We start from the raw sequence: 21971 nt of genomic DNA on the forward strand, positions 1-21971 counted from the left end.
CACAGAAAGCAATCAATCTCTGTGGGTTAAAAACAAACATGATACAAAACAAGAGTAAAATAAAAAAAACATTTTCATTTATGCAGTTTTAACAACCCCCAGCCAGTTTCAAAAGGCGAAAAGCAAACAGCTCAGTGATGATTGAGAGATTACCCCTCCAATCTAACCTAGTGACCCCACCTCTTTTCTTATCCCCTCCTCTCACTCTCTCCCCCTTTAGTAATTGCAGAGCGAGTGAGAGTACTCCCAAGCCAATTAAAAACCCATTTCCTTCCACGTTCCTGCAGCTACTGCTGTCTCTGCCAATCTGTGTGCTGGAGAAAAACCCAAACACACATCCCCTCTTGTTTACGTCTTCTGGCGCTCTAGTCCAGAAACGGCAAGGCCAGTCTCCCAGTGGGCAATATCCACACATCCAACTGCATAATGGAGGCTCCAGAGTCCCCCACCTGACACCTCACACCATCATTGCACACACCAATTATCCATCTTGCAGACACCTGCTAGGCCTTAAACGGCCACTAGACAAGTTAGGGCTAAAAGAGTGCTAGCAAACCAGTGAGTCCCAGCAGATCTATATCTGAATTTCAATTTCAGGTCCTCAAAGCAGAAAAAAAGCTCACAAAGGGTACGCTAGCTGCCATTTCTGGTGTAATATCTGAAGCATCCCAGCAGATCTGCACCTGAATTGTGATCCCACATCTTCAAAAATGAAATCAAATAAACAAGAGCTGCCATCTTTAGTATCTCAGTGGTGTGACCTGCAGTGTAGGGATAGTATTTAGGATGATATTTTGAGCGGCTAGCTGCAACAGGCATGATTTCTGCTGATCACAGCAGCCTGTTGGAGTATAGAACGCACACTGCCCACGGCCTACGCGCTCATTGTAAGCACGGCAATGAAAACAATATCGAGAGTGACAGCTGTAGCGCTTCGCTAAACGCTCCCACCTGCTTCCCTCTTTTTTGGGGTAATAGATTGCTTTTTTCCACTCGAGAACAAAGAGAGGAGGGGAGAAATCAATACTCCTCCATGGTTCCACCAGCCGTAACAAGAGGCTGATGGAGCATAAGAAAGACGGAATACAGGAGAAGGAGAGAGGGAGGGGGAGGAAGGTGGGAGTTGGTGAGGAAAGTAAGGCGAACAGAAAGAGGATACATTCTGGAGTGTGCTTATAAATCTTGACTTCAAAGAACAATGTTTCTTGAGTGTTTCGTTTGACTTTTCTTTCTTTCTTTCTTTTCTGTTACATCAGCAAAAAAAATGTTTATACATTGTGAAAAGAGGCAAGTCTAACTAGTCTATCAGAGACAGCTCTTGCTAACTGCTAGGGTGTGTTTTTTATCCTTCAAACACCTTCAATTTTTTGTCCTGAACAAAAGCCTTTGTGGCAAGTCAAACAAAGGCAGAGGATGAGACGCGGACATGTGCGTGGAAGTATGATTGAAGAAAAGGCTAAAACGGTAATGACCTTGTAATTGGGAGACCCAGGATTTAGTCTACATTGATTTAAATCCACATTGAGGTAAGAGGTCATCTGTGTCTGTGTCTGTGTCTGTGTCTGTGTCTGTGTCTGTGTCTGTGTCTGTGTCTGTGTCTGTGTCTGTGTCTGTGTCTGTGTCTGTGTCTCCTTTTTCCTTTCGAGGTTCACACTCACTGCATAGCTTTTAAACATGTTGTTGTGCCATATTTTACTTTATACCACTGCTTGGTTGAATTTCCCATTGTCATGCGTTCTTTAGAATGTGTAATAACCGTAGGTGGGGAACAACAGTTGTTCCAAAAGTTTGAATCAGAATTTGACTCTTGAGGTTGTGAGATATTAGGAGTCATCTGTGTATGAATACTGTACATACAGATGGTGGCATAAAACTGCCAACTTAATCAATGAGATAAGGGACACAAATGCATTTCTATTCTTGTGTAATATAAACTCATTAGCAAAGCTAACAGATGTAAACCGAGAACTAAAAAGGCAAACACATGTTAGGTGCTTTCTGAGACTTTCTGAGATCTTGTTGATGAGAACATCTACTTTAGCACATTATGGATTTTCCACAAATTTTCATTGGGTCTCAGAACTAGTAGCAATCTTAAGTCATGCAATCTCCTTTTAGTAGAATGTCTTTTTCTCTCTAATGGGGTTCTTTTAAGGATAGGGCCTGAATGAAGATATTGATATACCTTTGCTGAAGTCCTTTGGGTCGAGGGAGAGGCTGTAGCCAGGCAGTGTCTCTAGCAGCAGCTTGTAGCAGGCCCTCCAACCTGGCTCAGGGATGGTGGGGGCCACACACTGCATGGCGGCCACTCGCTTGAAGAAGGCCGACTTGCGGTGGAAGCCAATGAGCTCGTAAAGCTCAGAGAGGACACTGTAGCGCTGGATCTTCTCTTCCTCTGACAGCTGGGAGAGGAGGAACAGTGGAGGAGAGAGGAGAACCACATCAAGTTGCTATATAAAAACGTCATTTTAAAGTAATCAATTAATCAAGTGATCAATACCTTACATACCATAGAAAACGGTCGACTCAGTAATAGCATTAACATACAGTAGCATAGTGCAATATAGTATTTCTCTTTTTTTAAGTACATTTTCTGGGGTTTTTTGCCTTTACCCCAATAGGACAACGAAGAGCAACAGGAAGTGAGTGGGAGAGAGAGAGAGAGATGGGGTGGGATCGGGAAATGACCTCAGGTCGGACTCGAACCCGGGTCCCTGTGGACACCTGGATCCGTACATGGCATACAGCGCCCCCTGCAGTCTGTAGTTCAATAACATTTTTGTTGTCACCAAATTGATCCAAGTTAAGGAAAAGAAAAGGAGTGCAACAGAAAGGTAAGAGAAGTCGGCTGAGAAGAGCAGGGCGAAGGGGCAAGGACAGGAACAATGAGCTGGAGCTGGCGGTCACCTGGCCCAGGTTGATGTAGACAGCATTCTGGAGGAACTCTGAAGCCTCCATGGCTCTCTTCTGGATCGCCAGGACGCGGACAGCCTTCACACACGCCTCCAGCTCAATCACACCAGCATTCTTATACTAGTGGAGAACCAGAGAGACAGAGATAAAGAAAGATTTAGCGTTCGTTTTAGACCCTTTAGGTACATTTTTTTGAGACGCTAAAAAATTATGTGTGTAGAGTTTCTTTTAGGCACAGCTGGCCTGTTAACATCAGCCCATGGACAACAGATGCAAAATAGCCATTTTGGCTAATTCTGACGCATTTACATTTTTATGTTCATTAATGTGCACTGTCTAAATAAACCTTAAATAAATAAAACAAATGTCTTTGCTGGCTTTGAATATTCAATTTTTCCAGGTAACATTCAATAGAAGCCATACATTTGATCAGAACTTGTGCTACAAGGACACTGATCTTGCAAACGGTTCAAAGCAAGACCTTTTTGGTCAAGACAACCTTAAACTTGGATCAGATTCTATGCTACAGTGGGCAATTAAACAGGAACTTGCTCTTTCAACTTCGATTTGAACTGCACTGATGAAATCATTAGCTTTTCATGATTTTTTCCCCTAACACCTCACTCCACCATACACAGGGCACAGCATGTTAGGTCCCCATGTAGCACAGCCCGGGTCTTCGAACGCTTTTGAGCAATTATGGTGCTCATCACGGGAAGTGCTAATGCATCGCCACCCTTTCGATTGCTATTTTTACCGCAGTGGCGTTATCTCAAGTTGGCTGAATGAACCAGCCGAGCATGCCACCGACTCGCTGAATGTATGGCCAAGGCCAATTTGCATTTCTAGGAATTAAGTGGCCAAAAGAACAGTCACACTGACATGCAGTCATGAGCATTTGTGTAACAGCTAAACTAAAACGCCTCTCTTTTTAAGAAGGTCTGACCTTCATATGACACTGAAGTGGCCTCTGTATTCAATGTCTTCCATTACTACATAGTGCATTCATAATGGTGGGCACTCTGCATTCTGCAACTGGAAGATTGCTCTTTCTAGAGTCTCATAAACTGAAATGTCTACTATTCCACAGCTTTGGTAACTGAAAAATATTAGTAATCATAAGGACATAAAATAATTTCCTGAATCCATATGATTAGAGCATTTTCAGACAGTCTTTTTTTTTTTAGAATAGTGGAAATCAGAGAAGAGTACAGTGCAGTAATATCACTGTGATAACATGCTTTTGATATCAGGCAGCACAGATTTGAAAGCTGCAGGGCCCACGGCCCTGCTGTTAGTCACTTAGTGCCCACGGAGCTCCCCGAGGGCCGGCCTGCCAGTGCCTCTCGCATTCCCCTGTGCGTCGGCAGGGGTCACCGGGAGATTGTCCAGTAGATGGGGGCTCTTAGTGGGTCTCCTGACCCCATGTGGGAAAAAAAAAAAAAAAACAGCCCAATCTGTCACAGTCTGTTGGCCTCCACCAGAGACCGCAGACTGCTCAGTTGTTAAAGCCCCACGGTTTTAATCATAAAATTAGCAACTACTGCAGAAAAAAAAAAAAGTGTTCAAATATAAAATGGGAAAAAAGATGGTTTTCTGCTGAGTATTTGCTGGGGGAAATAAAGGGCAGGAGAAGGAGTAGGAGGAGGGGAGAACATATTTCTTTTGAAGGCCATTAATTCTGCAGGCCCCATTTTGAAGAAGGTGCCTAATGGTACAGCGTCTGTATCTGCTAATTAAAATCCAATTAATATCTGAATGCTTTGGTGTCAGGGGGCTCATTTAACACAGAGCGGGCAGAGTTGAACATGAAGGGGGCCGTGATGGCAGGACAATGCAAAAGGCCAATTAGTGATAACAAGGCATGCACCGGCTCCGCACTGTTCATTAAAAGGACGTCACATAAGCAACACGTGCGGACTACACAATATCTTTAGCGTTGGCGCCAATGTGGACATTTGCATTTTCCTATTTTGTTCCCCCCAATTCTTTCTGTATTTAGGAGATATAATGATATGAGTACCCAGTTCGTCTCTTGAGGCTGTGCAAACTGACCGAGGAGAGCCAACAGCTGCGAGAGCTTTAGGACTCTCATCCCTAAAGATCGGTGTAATTCAAAAGGCCAGTGCACCATTCTCTTTTTAGTCCTTCCAGAACCTGCTTTGGACCCTGGGCTTGGCTGCAAGGCAGCCCTTGGGGGCGGCAAGCCGTGGCAACAGTTCTCACTGAAGGCTCCTGATCCAAATGAGGGCACAGAGTGCCCCCCACAGGAGAAATGTGGAACTGATGAGCCAGAATGTCTGGCACAGGATTCACCTCAGCGCTGTTCAGCACACACACACACACACACAATACAGCGTCTCAAAGATTAAAATAGCTTCCTTAGAGAACTAGACACTAGAACACTAGACTGAAGGAGAAAGGAGAGCGTTTGCAATGAGCAATGAAGAGGACCCACAAGAAGATTACACAGAGGTAACTGTTGGACAGGTTCGGATCAATGCACCAAGAATGCAAGAAAGAGGATTTGAGATTCTTCTATTGTTATGTTTCTATTCTTTCATATACATTAACCTCTCAGTTAATTTCTATGTGTTCAAAGCCCAATCCCGTGGATTTATGGGTTTACAAAAGAAGCCATTTTATAAAATAAAGACATACATTTTGCCAATTTTCCTTTCTTTTTAACCTATTCTGTTTGTCTGGCACCCAACAAGGCCTGGATGTACCCACACTTAACCTTTTCATAAGAGGAGCGCTCAGGTCTTTCTGTGTGGCCAAGTTACCTTTCCATAGTAGGAGATAGCTTCTTTGTACTTCTCAATGATGTCCTCTGGACTGAGGCAGTTCTTGGCCCGCCCAATCTCTGTGCTGGTGTCCGCATTGATGCCATTGGTGGTGAGTGCCCCTGGTGGAGGGAGAAAAGAGAGGGGAGAGATCCCAGGAGCAACACAGAAATGGATATAAAAAAACATAAAGGAAACAGGGAGAGAGGGAAGAAAGAATGACAGAAAAAAGACATGATAGAAGTTACTGACCCCAAAAGATGACAGAAAAAAAAGAAAAAGGGTGTCCTGAATCTTTTTTATTTCCTTTTTTTAAATGGGCATACCTTGGGTCAAACGTGTTCAGAGACTAGGAATGATTTTCAATTGAGCATTAAATATTGACAGACTGATTCATGACTAATGTGAGTAAACTAAACAATCAGAACAAGACCACAAAGCTTTCAAAAATCATCACAATTGGCTAGAACACTTCACGAGACACAGGCAGTCAAAATCTGAAAAATGCATGCCATGCAGGCCTTCTGTGGTGAACATCAAAGCAAACAAAAACAAAAATCAAGAAGCCCAACATCGTCTGTTAGATCAAATCAATGAGCTCGGAGGCAAGCTAAACAAAATTTCACTGATTAATCAGCTTAGGTGGCATTCATTCCTTCAAGCCATTGAAAGTAGAAACACAAAATAATATAATAAAAAGCATACACAGAGACAGAAACAGCAACTGGTGAGAGGAATTCTAACAGCGTGTTTAAAAATGTTCTTTTGCTCCTCCTTTGCCAACCCCTCTGTGAGGCATTTGCTGCCTGGAGCTATGATGAAGTTGCGGCAGTGCCTACTGGCACCTTCAGGGCTGCCAAATCTCGCAGAATGTTCTGGGCAACCACTAAAGATAGCCCACACGGGAGGCCGTGGTTTACGTAGTGGCCAAAATGGAACATACTTAGCTACCATCTGCATGAGGAGGGTCTAATTTTGGGTAGAGAAATACAGCGATATTTAAACAGGGGACATATGGGAGCAGGTAGTATTATTACTGTTTGATATGGTTCTTTGTAAGAAACAGAAAGCAGTGAGTCATTCTATGATGTGCAGCAGTTCCATATCCACCCACCGTGGAATTACATCATTTATTAGTCATGCCTCAGCTATACATTAAAAATGTAATTGCTCATATCTACATATATTCATCATAGCCATCATGAAATAGCCTATCACTCATATGCCTTTAATTATTTGCCAGACACCAGCTTATTATACAATTCAATATATAAGAAGTGAAGAGAAGTGACTTATATATGAAGTATGTCGAATGCATGCATGTCTGTACATCCTAGAAGCGCATAGCAGAGTGCAACCCAGTGTGTGATACCTTGTTGCAGCGCCTTGTGGCTATTCATTAAATAGCACAGCAATCACATCACAATGTTTTAGTGTGAGTAACTAGAAAATGCCCTTATTCATTACAAAGTCCTCCTATCCTTTCCCTCATCTAAGCCACACTACCTATGCTACAACAACCCTCTAGAAAAAAAAATGACTTGGCCAAGACTGAAACTTGTTAAGTACTCACAGCAGAATCCCTGCCTGCCTGACTGACTGTAGGTACTCTCTCAGTACATGCCACGTCAATAGCAGTCAACAGATTGGGTCCCACAAAAATAACTCTTTTAGAATGCCTTCTGGCCAATCAGCCTCAAATACCACATTAAAACTGGCACTGGGATACTTAGCAACAGCACCCTGTTCCATAGCAACAGGACTCTCACAATGACACAGCATATGAAGTTTTTTGAGCAACCAAATGTTGCTGTTTATGAACTCCACTTACTGTAGACATCTGTTAAGAGAAATCTTGCTTGCTATTTCAAGCATGATCGTTAGCCTAACAAGATTGTGCCTAATACAAATATCCATGTAGGTATAAATATTGATGCATATCTGTGCATAAACTGCAAAAACTCAAAGATATGTATTTTCATGAGCACCATCTATGTTAAAATTCTGTTCACTAAACCATGAACAAAAAATGTTGTATTTAGTGTACAACACTGCCCCCACCTGGTCGCCATAAAGCTTTCCTAGAAAATGCATCCAGACAGCACAGGGACAAAAGGAATCAATTCAAACTATGATTGTATGCAATGACTGAAGGAAATCCTGATTGTTTCCTTTGGAAGAGGCAAGTCAGCCCTGGGAGTAAGGAAATCATACACACACACACACACACACACACACACACACACATAAACACACACACATAAACGCATGCAGAACGGAGGGACAACATAAAAAGGATGAGGTGAGTGGGTAAAGTCACCAGGGCACAAGCAAAGATAAGCAGCTTCTTCTATTTCTACTACTGCTACTGCTACAGGCCAGCATGATACCATACCTGGGTCAATGAGAACCTCCTGTGCCCCTGAAATCACACAAAAGAGGGAGAGAGAGAGAGCAGAGAGCAAAAGAGAGAGATACAGAGAGAGCGAGAGAGAAAGAGACAACGCACATTGACTCCTGAGCATACAGCGACGCTGTTACAATGAGCAGAGGTTAGTGTTGGCCAGACCACAAAGTGCTGCCACAACGTTAGAATGACCAAAATTGTTTTAAATGTTTTTACAGTCTGTCCAGAGGACCGTGCGGATATGACAGATGTCCAGGGTAACAGTCGCTTGTTTGGGGTGCGATTGGGCACAGCACAGTAAGAAATCCATTGTTCTGGCCAGAACCTGATGTTTGGGCAATTCTACAGCCACGTGATTAGACAGTTCTAAAAATGTTGAAAAAATGTAAATGTAAATGTAGATCCAGCTCCACAGCAGGCCATTCATAAGTCTAAATTCATTTACATCTATAGTCATATAATTTAGCAGCCAGTTTTCAGGAGAGCTACAGGACTACGGAGCGGCCATTTTAAATCTGCAGGTCATCAGACAGCAGCAGCACATAGAGGTCAGTCCACCATTGGTCATGTCAAGACCACTGTTAGGGTTCACACAACGCTGTTAAGTAAGCATGCAAGCTTTATGCACACTGGACATAATATTTTCTAGGCACACATACACATTAGTTTGGCATCCACAACTTATAAGCTCTAATTCATTCTATATTCTATTACAGATTCAAAGCAGTTAGAATTAAGAATCCTGAAATCTGAGCAAAACCATGTTAAATTAAAAACACCCATGTCAAAATGTATTATGTTGATGGTAAAAGTTACCCAAACTGCATTCATTGTTGTTAGTGGTGTTGTCACTACTATTTCACATTTCTGCACTTTGGGGTGAATTCTCCCATTCGCGTAAGGGTGCGCAAGTCAAAAAAGTGCGCTTTTTAGCCTATACAAATTCTCCCCTTCACTTAAACCTGTCATTTATGCGCAACGGAGGGAGTTACACGTTTTGGGAGGAGCAACCCCTTATGTATACAACTCTTGCGTGCATTCTGCCACTGGCTCAAGCATCTTTTCAGCTAAGTGCTCCCGAGGGCTCTATTAAGGTCCAGCATCGCTACAGGGTGAAACAGCATATTGCTCGATGTCGGCAGTAGGCCTAGTTCTAAATACATGTAGGTTACACAGAACTTTACAAATTAACATTACAGTATCAAATTTGGTGGTTAATATGCTGCTACAGCTTCATGTTTTCCCCCCATTACAGTGTCACACAACCCCGTTATAATAACCCACTTTGGATATTGGAGCTTACCGACTGTGCATCTTCAGTTTTAACTTGACATGAAGTCATAATCACATAGCCTACTTTGTTGGAATCTGTCCATTTCTTTCCAACTTGACCGAAGTCATCCATACATTTGCACAGAGGTCTGCACTATTGTCGAGCAGCATAGTTTATATTCTCCTGTCTCTTGATTGGTTTGTAATGGAGGCTGGCATTGTTATGCCAGTCTCTCTACTGTATTAAAAACTGCATAAGTCTACAGCTTCGTTAGCATAGATAAATTGATAATATGAGATGCAGCTGCCATTGAAACTTTCTTTCTCAACAGTGAGTTTTTAAATTATGAATCTACGCACCTCAAACACGTCTTGACCTCAAAGCAAAAGTGAAATTTAATTGTTCAAGTAAATTCAAATTTCAAGTAAATTCTTTGTTAGGCTATGTGATGACACACCATGTAGGCCGTTCGCTATTCAGTTCACCATGCTTACGTTTTTCAAAATCAAAGATTGGTTTGTGTTCTTTCTGGATTTAAATGGTATTCAAAAGGTCAATGAGAAAGTCTACGTTCCACGTTTTCATATAAAATTAAATTAACGAGGGGGAGGATCAGTCTGGTTCTATTTTGAATAAATCACGCCTCTTTCATTAGGCCACCTTGATTTCAAACTTGCGCGCTGTGGGTGTGACGGAAGCGGGAATGGGAGAATACATCTAACTGTAAAGTGCGTAACTGAAGCACGAAAAAAAAGGGCTTAAGCGCGATATATGCACGAATGGGAGAATTTGCCCCTTTATGAATTAGCATCATGCTCTTCTTAACATCTATATCAATAACAAAGTCTTGATGATAGGGAGAATCAGTATTAGTATTAAGTGGATCGACTGAAAACCCCTTCATATCCATATACAATGGCTTGGACTAGATCATGCTTGAAGCTTCGCTAGCATGGGTTGAATGAGCAGCAAATCTGTGAGCATTAGAGATTAGTGGCCAGGAGCAAAGGCACATGGGCAAGCAGCTGGTCTGTGTTAACCTAAAGCCAAGCCCGGGACACACACACACTCATGTCACTCATAGAGATAGTAACATCGTCATGTCATTATTATAGCTGTTGTCGTAGTCATTAGTCATCACTGAAGGAAGCCGGTGATGGAAACTGCAAACCATCTGTCAAATCACGCTGACAGTTGGACTGGGCACAGTCAGAATGTACAGGTGTGAACATGGACACAACATCATTGGTACTGATGATAAACAAGCAAAAGTTTCAACACTTCTCTTGTTATCTGTTTATCTGCCACAAATAGAAAAATCTGGACTCAGCCTTACCCATTTCATGCCTCATGTGAAAAGAAATAAGATAAATTTGCAGCTTCTGGAAAAAAGCTAAGTGCTGTTGGTTGGCTCTTGCAACGGTTCCCAAAAGAATAGTCTCCTACACACAGCTGTATTAATTCTGTGTACTTATAAATGCTGAATAGCAGTATAAACACACAGCCTGGAATGGCATCTCCACATCCTTTCATTGCCTATTGAGAGCAAACTAGTATTTTCTTCAAGAACAGTGTGTGGTTCCAAAACATCAGCTAGCTAGATCACACCGTCTGTGTCTACCCTTGGTACATAATGAGTCGCTCTCGTTTCTCAGATTCTCCATCCGGGTTATGTCGCTCCATACCAGTGGATCGGTCCACCCACTCTCACCTGGCTGGAGTCCACACAGAGATCACATCTGCACTCACCTGGTGGGCATGCACACGATTACAGACCCCGCCGCCCCTCCCTTACCTGGTCTGTGCCTCTTTCCAGAGTCTGCTGCCTGGGAGACACTGGGCTTCCGGCCCGCTGTTTTCCCAGCGGTGCCTCCAGGGTAGTGGAATATGACTGATGCAGAGCACAGGCCCTCTAACGCCGCTGGAGACGCAAACACAAATACCATAGCCTCTAACACAAACAAAAATATTTCACAATAGAAAACACAACACACTGAATTGATTGCATCCAAGTTGGCTGGATAACCACACACACACACACACACCTCCTCCTCTCCTACTGTAGGTGTTCTGCAGTCTTACCTCCCAGCCAAAGGAAGTCATTGACAGAGCGCAACAGCTCCACAGCCATGTGGTAGTGCACCAGGGCGTCCTGCAACATGCCCGCCTGCAAACACAGGTCCCCTACGTGCTTCCTCATGCGCCCCTGGCAGCGCTTCTTATAGTGCCTATGGGAGTGGTGAGGGGAGAGGGATGCGGGGATAAAATGGCAGGAAGACGGAGGAGGGAAATCAGTCAGTACCAAACTCAAACATTCCCTTAAAATGATCAACCCTTCTTTACTACATGAACAGCACTGAATGTGAGTGCATGTGAGGTTTGAAATTTTAAATGGGGGGGGGGGGAAAGTTGTGTGCGACTTGATTTAAAATGTCACAGGACCCATGGGACAGCTTCATATGTTATCAGTTTCTGGAAATAAAAAGCTATCGACAGGCTCCCTGCTGCTAGATGGCCTTATCTTATCGGCTCTAGATCGCCACAGTGGGCTCTGTAAAAGCACACCAATCAGTCGAGCAATTCAGTAGCAAAAGGAACAAGGGGAGCACAGGCAAACACAGGCGTCCTAGTGAAGGGTTGCCGCCAAACAAGGAGAAAAGCCTAACCTCTACGTTTGTCGGTCACAAACAAAACAACAACAGGATGAAAAGAGGAAAAGAATAAAAGGGGACATGTTGGTGAATGGAAGGAGGGAGAGCTCAGGGACAAAAGACCTCTGAGAGGCATCACCAGTACCCAAGAGACTGTGAGGTGGTCAAGTGTCTTCTGACAGAAACATCACACAGCAAAACAATTTAAAGACAAACTACCAGATTTAAAAACACCTCTTGCTAATAAAATCCTAATCTTAAATAATATTCCACACTTAAACTAACATGGAAAGTAACAGAGTAAGGCTAAGAACTACGAACTTCATCAACACATAATATGTATACTTTTACATTGACAGAATATTTTTCAATTGCCAATAAGAAACTTTCTTTTAATAGTCTCAGTCATCCTAAAGGGGGCTTCCACTTGCGGCTAAATTCTTCTCATGAAATCCAGCCTAAAGCTTACGACTGGTTGCTTGGTGACCCTCCTCAGGTGAGTACATGGATGTCATATCCCCAATTCATGTCATCAGTGATGAATGCAATGATCAGCCTGGCTAAAGCTGTGGCCATGTCCATGAATCCTCATGCAAAATCCATGTACTTATGCTCAATACTAGGCTAACAATTCCGGATCATTACAATCAAAGGCAGAATGGACACTTGACCCTCCAAGTCTCCCAAATCCAAAGTGGGGCCAGAATTATCTAGGCAATATTGGCCTTGCAACAGGCTGGCAAACACACAGCCATTCACAAACACCAACTCCTACTCCAAACTCTCTTCATAAGAAAAAGATATGTGTGACATACTTTGTACGGTAAGTGTGATTCCTACTAGTGGAATATTCTCACTTTAACATTTTCTGTTCTTTTCTCAATATATTGCCCTACCACCATTAAATGCACTTGTAACATAAAATTAAAAGCTTGGCACTGGAATAGGGACAAATATTTTCTGTAAGAAAAGTCGAGTAAAAGCAAAGACTGACTTCCTGAGTACTGATGTTAAAAGACAATTTAGACGCAATGACTAACAAAACGTCCTAAATTGAGCAAGCTTGACTAACTACCACAATAACAGCATAATATAGGCATTCCAGTACAACCTTGTGTACTTCCAGGAATTAAAAAAAAAACCTAACTAATCAAGCTAAGATTTCCTCGAGGGTTTTCTTGTCTTCAAACAAGGGATCTATCATCTAAGTACACGGGAGGAGGAGGAGGAGAGGGGGTCAGAAGCTGATGGGATTGGCCAGGGTGAAACTAAAAAGCAACATACAAAACCAAAGTCTCACCTTTTCACACCCAACAACAAACTCACAGGACAGTATGGTTGAAAAACAGAAGAAAAGATAAATAAACCAAGGCAAACCCGGGTGAAAAACAACAAAGAACAGAAAACAACAGAAACAGAGAAAACAACAACACAAATGATGACACAGGAGAGAAAAACAGGCAAGGTCATTCCTAAGCGAGGTTCATGTCATGAGTATCTGACCACAACAAAAACACACACATGAAGCATTGGGTTTGTCCCACATATTATACCTCTCGTATCTTTAACCTTCCTGCGACTTGGTTTAATACTATCCAACGCAACATATTTCATGTGGCAAATATTGACAATCACACTATTCTGATACTTGTCTCCCAATAATTTATGAACTATATACCTGCCTGACAACTCCCTTTTCAAAACCACATGGAGAATTATCGGTCTATTCCAAAAGTCACACAACACATGCCCACTCACCTGCTGTCTGTGTCCAAACCCACAAAGTCCTTCTTCTCAAATGGCACACAAAGGAGTGGAATCTTGTCTCCAGACTTGTCCGTGGCGCGGTCCAGCCGCTTGGACTCGAGCACGATGAAGATGGACTCAACAAAGTCCTCCACCCTGCGTTCCACATCTGGGCAGTCGTCGTAGCTGGGGTAGAAAGCCACATCGGTGCGCTGCTGCTCTGCGATCTCACCCTGAAGGCCGAACACCAGCAGGCGCGAGTCGTACAGCGTGGCGCCGTACACCTCCTTCTGGCCGTGGAAGCGGTCAGACGTCTGCGGCCACTCCTTGGGCGTGGCGCAGGTGGTGACGGACACGAGGCCCACCACCTTGCGGTGCGTCTGGAAGTCTCCCCACTCGTTGTTCTCGGGCGGGTAGTGGTGGCGGTAGCGGATGTAGAGCTGGCGCTGCGAGTCGCGCACGCTCACCTGGCTCACACTGGCGATGCGCTTGTAGATGCGGAAGAACTGCTCCTCGGGCACGATGCCCACCGGCTGCACCACCACCAGCACAGTCTGGTGGTCCTCAGCGCACTGCATGTAGTCTGGGACGCTCATGGCTTCTCATGGAGGGTCACTGAGAGGAAGACAAAGGTAGGAGAGAACAGCAAAACAAACAGGCCATTAGAGGCTTGCAAACTGACTGTAAGAGGTAAAAAAAAAAAAACTACGTCCGGTAGACTGGGCAGGTCAAGGTAGACTACAAGTGGACTAAACTGTAATCTTAAACAGTATGCCTATCAAAACAGAAGAAAACATGCAAAAGACTATAATTCCCACATGTGGACCCATTTTGTATTATACCATAGCCTACTCTAGTGAGCAAAATTATTCCTTGTGTCCAGTCAACACACTTCAATGCACTCAAGAGGGAACATAAACCCAAACATGTTATTTGTCAATGAGTACATCCAAAGCAAGGACTGGTAGTTAACAGAAGCAAGGGAGGGGGGGTGGAAATAACTGCAAAAACTATTCCACATATATAAATTCAACTAAAAGCATTAGGCCTATTAGGCTACTACACAATCAATCAGGTTTCACAGAGCATCTTCTACCTTAAGCATGCTTAGAAAATAAACTGCAGCCATCCACTTTACTTTCACTGTCTCACTGACTACGTCGTCCACTTGGCCTGCTGTTAGTGTGCTTTGTCAAAAGTGCCAAGATATACTAAAGTAGTGTACCTATTTCGAGGGGTCCCACTCCAAACAAGGAATTCAAGCCTGTGAAAGTCTCGCCAGCTAACCAACGGCACATATAGTTAGCTAGGTACAGGTGTTAGCATACTGCTAGTTCCGCACACGAAACGGCTGTGTTTGTGACCAGTTCAATTATCATCCGAACAAAAAGTGTCCTAAAACAATGAACGGAAAACCGGTTTGTGGGGGAATTATCTTTTAACAAGCTCACTAGTTCACCAACCTGTCAGACATGCACAGGTGTCTCGCAAGAACGCTTCCTTACGCATTCATTTTAAAGCAAGCCATTTTTTTGTCGTAATCAGAATTAGATCAGAATTCTATGTCGATTTCTTTGTAGGCATTAACACGGTCACATTATCTGAAACAGTCAGATATTCTGTTAATTGTATTTTCAATGCGCTTATCTACGTAATGGAATAAATGCAGTTTTTTTTATAGCTACTTACATTTTGTTTTTGAAAACACAGCTGGGAAGATCTCTTCTTCTTCAGTAAATGACAGCAGCTTACTTGAATTATAACTCAGAGCACCCTCTGCGGTGAAGGAGGGGAAATGCAAAGTAGGCTAAATGTAGCCTAGTAGGTATGAATGAATATGATGCCTGTTTAACTTATTGCAGGCCTACAGGTCTACAGCCCGTGGACAAAGCTATATCCGTACACTTAAAAAAGCCAATCCGCCTTTTCTTTAACCACTGTCAGGGATCTAGCACCCTCTCCCAACCCCCAGATCAGTGGGATAATGACAAACGAGGGCATGACGTCTCCAATTAACCAACACCTGTTTCCAGGAATAGGATAATTAAAATGCGTCGAAATGTCTTTAAAAAGATTCAATGGAGTTCTTTACTTTGGAATCTATACAGCGATTGGAAGTGTGAAATCATTTTTGCAAGCATTCGGAGACGGCAGATGTGTTTGACGTCAACCTTAGCATCTAGAATCTCAATTTGGTCCGTGTAGGAACTTTGAGAAGACCTAGGCTGTAGCGTAGCCTATATTTGTCCCTTTTGTTAGGAGTTGTGTTTTTATTATATTGGGTTTTATGCCATAACAGGTGGACTACACAAGTAGCAGCATTTTTATATATTTTTCCTAACAAAAAATGAAGGAAGAGATTGCAGCAACTGTTTTCTTTATAGCAAGGCTTGCACAGAAATATGGTAAACTGGATCGAATTGCCAGGGATAAATTTGCTGTTTCTCTTACTTCAGTTCTTTTTGAGAAATTCAAAAACCATTGGTATCCTAGCAATCCATCGAAAGGGCAAGCGTTCAGGTATCCTTAACTGATTTTGCTGTATTTAGGCCTACGGAAATGGTAATGTGTTGGCCACTGATGCCATCATATGATCCTTTTTGTTGTTTTTTTTTTAAAGATGTCTCCGGGTGAATAAATTACAAGTTCGAGATCCAGATCTTGAAAAAGCTTGTTGTCAAAGTGACCTTGATTATGATGACTTGGGACTCCCTGCAGAGATGACCATTTGGGTAGACCCAGGAGAAGTTTCTTGCAGGTAAGTGGCTACTTTCATGTAATTTAGGCTAACTTTTTTAAAGGTTTATGTAGTTGTTGTCTCTGGTATGAATGTCTGGAATATGCCAGAAATACATTGGCATTACATTCTTTTCATCTAAAAGTAGTCCTACATTCTGCTACTGATTTGTTGACACTTATTCACACAATTCATATGCGAGACCCCTGGAAGGCAAGGATATTGTGGTGGTTAAACTATTCAGGTGTGGTCCTGTATGGTGAGCTTGAGTGGAAAGCCACACTGGACCTTTGCAAATGTCATAAAAAATTGTGTTTGTTCAAAAGGTATGGTGAGAAAGGCAGCCCGTTCTGCGTAACTCAACTGGAGGGGCAAAAATGTGATGGGGACTTCTCACGCCGAATAAACAATGCTGTGGAGAGGGCATCTTCAGATTACCACTCTGGAACTTCCTCTGATGAAGAGGGGGACAGCATAAGCAACAGCAGCAGCATCAGCAGCATCAACAGCAGTAACAGTAGTTGCCTGTCTGCTCCAGAACAGAAGACCATCCCCACTGTCAGCAATCCCAACAGTGTTTATCAGGTACATTTGTAGTCTAAAAACATCAAAGAAACATTTGGTGCTCTGAATGCCCAAGTCCACGTTATGCCTGGTGCAGAGTTAGTCTGCATTCAGAGTCTTTGGCAAATGCAGGGCATAAGTTGGGCATGTGACCAGCCATTTCAAATGATGACAGCTTTGAGAAATATCTTTCTGTGCATGCTTTCAAAATTGACCTGCAACTGCATTACTAATGAATTGACTGCATCAGATGAATGTGTAATTGTCTTCAAAACATTTCATTGCAGTTCAGTGAATTTGCTCCACCTCTTCAGTCATGGAACCCTTACCCGAAAAGGAAACCTTATCCTGGGGATGGTTATCAACCGCACAACTCTGCCAATGGCCCATTTCCACAGCACAAGTCTTTCAAAAGTTACCGACCTTCCTTTGCTTTTTCAGGGCCACGAGTGGACAAGTATCACTGGGTCAGTAAGAATAGGTCCTAATGGCTGATGAGCCTGCACCCACACCCATGAACCTGCAAAATATTGACCTCCATGTACTGCTAATCAGTGATTTGAAAGGGCTCTTACAAAGCCTATTTCTGCAGTATCCATCAGCAAAACTAATGAGCACTTTAGTCTCTTAGTCATTGTTGTGGAACCATTTTAATGTGTTTTATGAAATGTATTTTAAATGTTTTAATACCTTTATACATGTGAATGAGAAAAAAATAAATAAAATCTCTAACATTCATTAAACTCCTTGTCCTGCTTCCTCCTTTTTTTCACTGAATAACTTGATGCTCTGAGTTAAAATTGCTCTGCCAACAAAGCACCACTTGGCTAACTTGGGGCCATACTGTAAACCTAGATTTAGTTCTAATAACTTTTAGGTGGTCATTACTAGGCTAATATTAAATCTCGTCTTGTCATGTCTTTAATATCTTTGTCGGCGATTTCTTTCTTTTTCAAAGATGAGCCAAAACTTCTCCAGAGGGGAGAAAATCACTTAAGATTTGGGGCATGTGGAGAGTTGCGCCTATATTCTGGCATGCTAATAGGGCAAGTCGGAGCTAGCTATGAACAGAAGGGGAAGATCGATCCATCATGTCTCGGTAAGTGTCAAAGTGCTTGTAGTAAAAAAAAGACATATGCTCACCTGAGGGTATCTATCTATGTTAAGTGTATAATGTTATCTGAGAGGGGGGTCCAGAAAGTAGATAAAAATGAATAATAGCATCTCGATAGCATCAGTAGCAGACACATTCAGCTAGCTATACATCTGGGAAGTCATACCCAAGTCAAGTTCAAAACCTTTTGCTGTCCATGAATGATAGTGCGAGAGTCTATAAGGGCTATATAACCTACAACTGCAGAAGGAGAAAAACCTGAACCTGGATAAGTCCCGCCTCCGAAACATAATAAAGGAATTGCATTAAATAAGAATGAGTAATAGAATTATGAGAGAGTTCCAAAACTCAGGTCATGAAGCCTTTGTCTTTGACCCTACACAGCCAGACAGACCTTTTGACCTCACACACATTCTATTACTCATTCTTATATAATAAGTGCAATTCCTTATTATTCTTACCTAGTGACTTTGCCTACATAGTTTGTCTTACTCAAGGCTGTAGCTAAACAACTCACATTTTTGAATAAAAAATTATGGACAAATTATGATGTTATTATCAACACATGGACAAACCAATTCATACCACCATAACATTTTTATTAAAACTGTCTATTATCAGGTCAATCTGGGGGCGGATGGAGGGATCACCAGCACCACCTGTGAGTGTCCCCGTGGTGCAGCAAAGTGCAGTCATGGTGCAGCACTAGCCCTCTTCGCCTACCGGAATTTCAGCCGCACCGACGCGGAATATTCATAGAAAGCTGCAAAGGCCACAAAGGAGCAGCATTCGGTGAAGGAGCTCTACCCACGCAACGATTTTAACCCTCTAAGTCAAGAGCCAACAGAGGATGATTTCCAGTCATTGAGGGAGGCACTCCAGGGGTCCTCCTGCGCGATGGCGTGGCTATTGGAACCTGAGCCCCGAGGAAGTTCCCTTGCTCTGCCGGAGGACCTCACAGCTTTTGTTTCTTTGTCACTGACCAGCAGCGGGATGCTGTGCAGGCTACCAGGGTCGGCCAGAGCACCAACAGCCTTTGGCACTCACTTCGCGAGGGCAGGCTGACCGCAAGCAAGTTTGGTGCCGTGTTGCCAGCTCTGCTGAAGGGGAGGAATGTGGCTCCATCCGCCATCGACAGGTTGATGACCCAGAAGTCTCTCGACAACGTCAAGGCGTTTGAGCAGGCCACGCAGTTAAAGGTCAGGGAGTCAGGCCTGTGGCTTGCACCCTCAGGGATGCTGGGTGCTTCGCCAGATGGGTTGGTGGGTGAATCCTCCATTATCGAGGTCAAGTGCCCTTATAGCGCCCGAGACCAGACGATAGACGAGGCTTTGAACAACAGAGACTTCTTCCTCGAAAAAGTAGATGGGATGTATGCCGTGAAATCAAATCATCCATACTGGCACCAGGTGCAGGGGCAGAGCGGTGCACTTTTCTTACCTGGACCACTAAGAGTGTCCTGGTCCTACAAGTGGACGTTGACCAGTCTTGGGCTCCAAATCTTGGGCTGCTGGAGGGGTTCTATACATCCTGTTGCCTAAACTGTTGGAGAAATAAATTAATTTGGTAAACTCTATTGTCATGTTTGATTTCCAGTTCCTGTTTTCAGATTAAAGACCATTTAGGCTTAGGCTAATTATTACATCATTAATGGCAATGATAACATGCACAAATTTACATTAGTTGCATACATTTTGACGGACGGGCTCTGGTCAGTCCACACAGAAGTGCCTGCATCTTGCTGCGGTGACAAATCTAGATAGTCTACATTGAATGGCGGGCAAACTTTCTGATGAACTTGGTGAAATTACCCAAAAGACTCTTCAGTTGACAGTTAGGCCTATGTTTACATGATTAACTTACAAACTGAAAAAAATAAGGTAAAGCTAGTTGTGTGTTAGCTTGCTAGTGGTCTACGTTAGCTCATGGTAGCTACGTAGCACTAGGTGATTCATCTTCGAGATACAGTGGATGTGCAATATGAGTTTAAAATAACGTTACTGTTTGTTCATGTTTTATCAATAATAAAAGCCAGCAGCTCTTTTGTAAGCGAATTTTTAAACATGAGCTACAATGGAGCATGACACCAGTATCTAAAAAAATTTCTAAAACAATGATGTTTTTTAACACTTCAAAATAACATTTGATAAATGAACCTTACATTTTTCAGTAGCCATAGGTGTGTAGATTTCAACAAAATCTGGTTTGGTTCTTAACGGGAGCATTTACCGCCTGAAATATCCGATTTTGTTTACCACGCTCGGAGTTATAGTGATGGCCTGATGGCTCGCCTATTTACGCTGTTTCAACGGCACATGAACGGTTAGACCGAGAATTCTCGTCATGAAATTAAAATTCCACTGGAGCTCCAAGCGGATGTACGCAGGCTTACAACACTGTTTACAGCTCTTCGAGTCAAGGTAAAATGTAATTTTTGGTACATAGCTACTTTAGATACACCTATGGTGTGGGTGCTTGCGTTTCTTTAGGAATCCGCCGTCTTGGTTTGTATAGAAATTAATATTAAGTGATGCATACATGCAAGACGGCGGAAATACGGGACCGACAGTAATAGAGCTGCACAGTCCCGCCCACAGCCAAAACGCGGTTTGGTGCCGGATGTAAGATTCCCATTCATTTGTCACATTGACGTTTGGAAAAATCCGTATCTAAAGAGTTTTACAGCATGTCTTAGGCTAACCAGCTACGACATAACTCATAAGCATACAACATATCATATCATATCAACTACTCATCCCATAAACCACCACGCCTCACTGAATAATATATAAGCAATGCACGAACCAGCGCGAAATCATTTCCAACCGACGACAGCACGCGAACCCTTTCCTCCAAACAGTGATTTTTATATAGTGAATGTGCAGTTAATAGCAGTTATTTCAGGAGTAATCGTGTAAATAATAGTGTTTTGATATTGAATTTCATATTTATCATCGTGTATTTTATATCGTGTGTGTGAAAGCGGTTAACGTTAACGGCAGTGCTTCTTAACGTTAGCAGCTACCTGACTCATCCTATGCGGTCATCACTACTCAGTCGGGCTTAGGGTTGCCACCTGTGTCTGACAAAAATCCTGGACATTTTGACCATCCAATCGACCTTTTTGTTTAAGCAACGGCGCCTTTCGCACATCTAACCCAAGATAAAAACCTTCATTCTAAGCGACAATTGTATAGCTAAAATTAGTAAGAATGACAATTTCTAGTTATTTTTTTAGTTAATTGCTTTATTTAATAGCAGACCTTTATTATTTTGTTATATTTTCAACAGTTTTTAGTTGTGGACACCTAGGGGCAGTATTGAGAAAAAAGGGGGAATACATAATTAGGTTCTGCTTTTTTGCTTATGTGGAATAAACTTTCCTTTCTCTGTCTCTCCTTGTCCCACACACTCTCCATCTCCACCTTACCATTTCTAATGAACCTCCAAGGTCTGTGCCCCCACCACCCATGTTATGCTACGTCATTTTTGTAGAGCCAATAAGGCTGTGCATACGTTTATGGACGTAGGCACGCTTCAATTAAACTGAAATACACATTTTGCGCATCATGTACAAAAATCCGGGACATTCAGTGTCCAGGATTTTTATTTTTATTTTCCTGGACAGACCATGAAAATCCTGGACAATCAGGAAAATCCTGGACAGGTGGCAACCCTAGTCGGGCTGATGCATGGACTGGTGCATGGTCTGCTCTTGGACCACCATATTCAGTTTATTAATTTGCTGTGAACTATTACACAAAATGTTCATTAAATGCA

General features: G+C 42.8%; 2 protein-coding genes across 2 annotated transcripts in view; one reads left to right on the forward strand and one right to left on the reverse strand.

The window, feature by feature from the left end:
* Positions 1-15501, reverse strand: part of trappc9 (trafficking protein particle complex subunit 9) — a 233026-nt gene extending 217525 nt beyond the window's left edge. Inside the window, exons 1-8 of the mRNA XM_076301892.1 lie at positions 15466-15501; positions 13789-14391; positions 11462-11607; positions 11175-11300; positions 8095-8121; positions 5700-5821; positions 2908-3033; positions 2186-2402 (exon numbers count right to left, since the gene is read on the reverse strand). Coding sequence (XP_076158007.1) covers positions 2186-2402; positions 2908-3033; positions 5700-5821; positions 8095-8121; positions 11175-11300; positions 11462-11607; positions 13789-14372 — 1348 coding nt within the window. The 5' untranslated portion in view covers positions 14373-14391; positions 15466-15501. The remainder of the gene's footprint in view (positions 1-2185; positions 2403-2907; positions 3034-5699; positions 5822-8094; positions 8122-11174; positions 11301-11461; positions 11608-13788; positions 14392-15465) is intronic.
* Positions 15502-16123: 622 nt separating this feature from the next.
* Positions 16124-17565, forward strand: btg4 (B-cell translocation gene 4). The gene is made up of 4 exons (XM_076300973.1): positions 16124-16296; positions 16397-16534; positions 16840-17098; positions 17365-17565. Exons 1-4 carry the CDS (start codon positions 16124-16126, stop codon positions 17563-17565), a joined length of 771 nt encoding a protein of 256 aa, XP_076157088.1.
* Positions 17566-21971: the final 4406 nt, after the last annotated feature.

Source organism: Alosa pseudoharengus, unplaced genomic scaffold (assembly GCF_046254945.1).
Source record: "Alosa pseudoharengus isolate Yale_2024_CS ecotype anadromous, Long Island Sound unplaced genomic scaffold, YU_APseudo_1.1 YU_APseudo_1.1_scf_23, whole genome shotgun sequence".
NCBI lineage: Eukaryota > Metazoa > Chordata > Actinopteri > Clupeiformes > Clupeidae > Alosa > Alosa pseudoharengus.

What these genes read in the sequence shown, in the direction of transcription:
- btg4 (XM_076300973.1), top strand. Translation starts at nt 16,124, where the DNA reads ATGAAGGAAGAGATTGCAGCAACTGTTTTCTTTATAGCAAGGCTTGCA. An exon ending in CCAGGAGAAGTTTCTTGCAG is followed by an intron (nt 16,535 to 16,839) that starts GTAAGTGGCTAC and finishes TTTGTTCAAAAG; the next exon opens with GTATGGTGAGAAAGGCAGCC. An exon ending in ATCCCAACAGTGTTTATCAG is followed by an intron (nt 17,099 to 17,364) that starts GTACATTTGTAG and finishes ATTTCATTGCAG; the next exon opens with TTCAGTGAATTTGCTCCACC.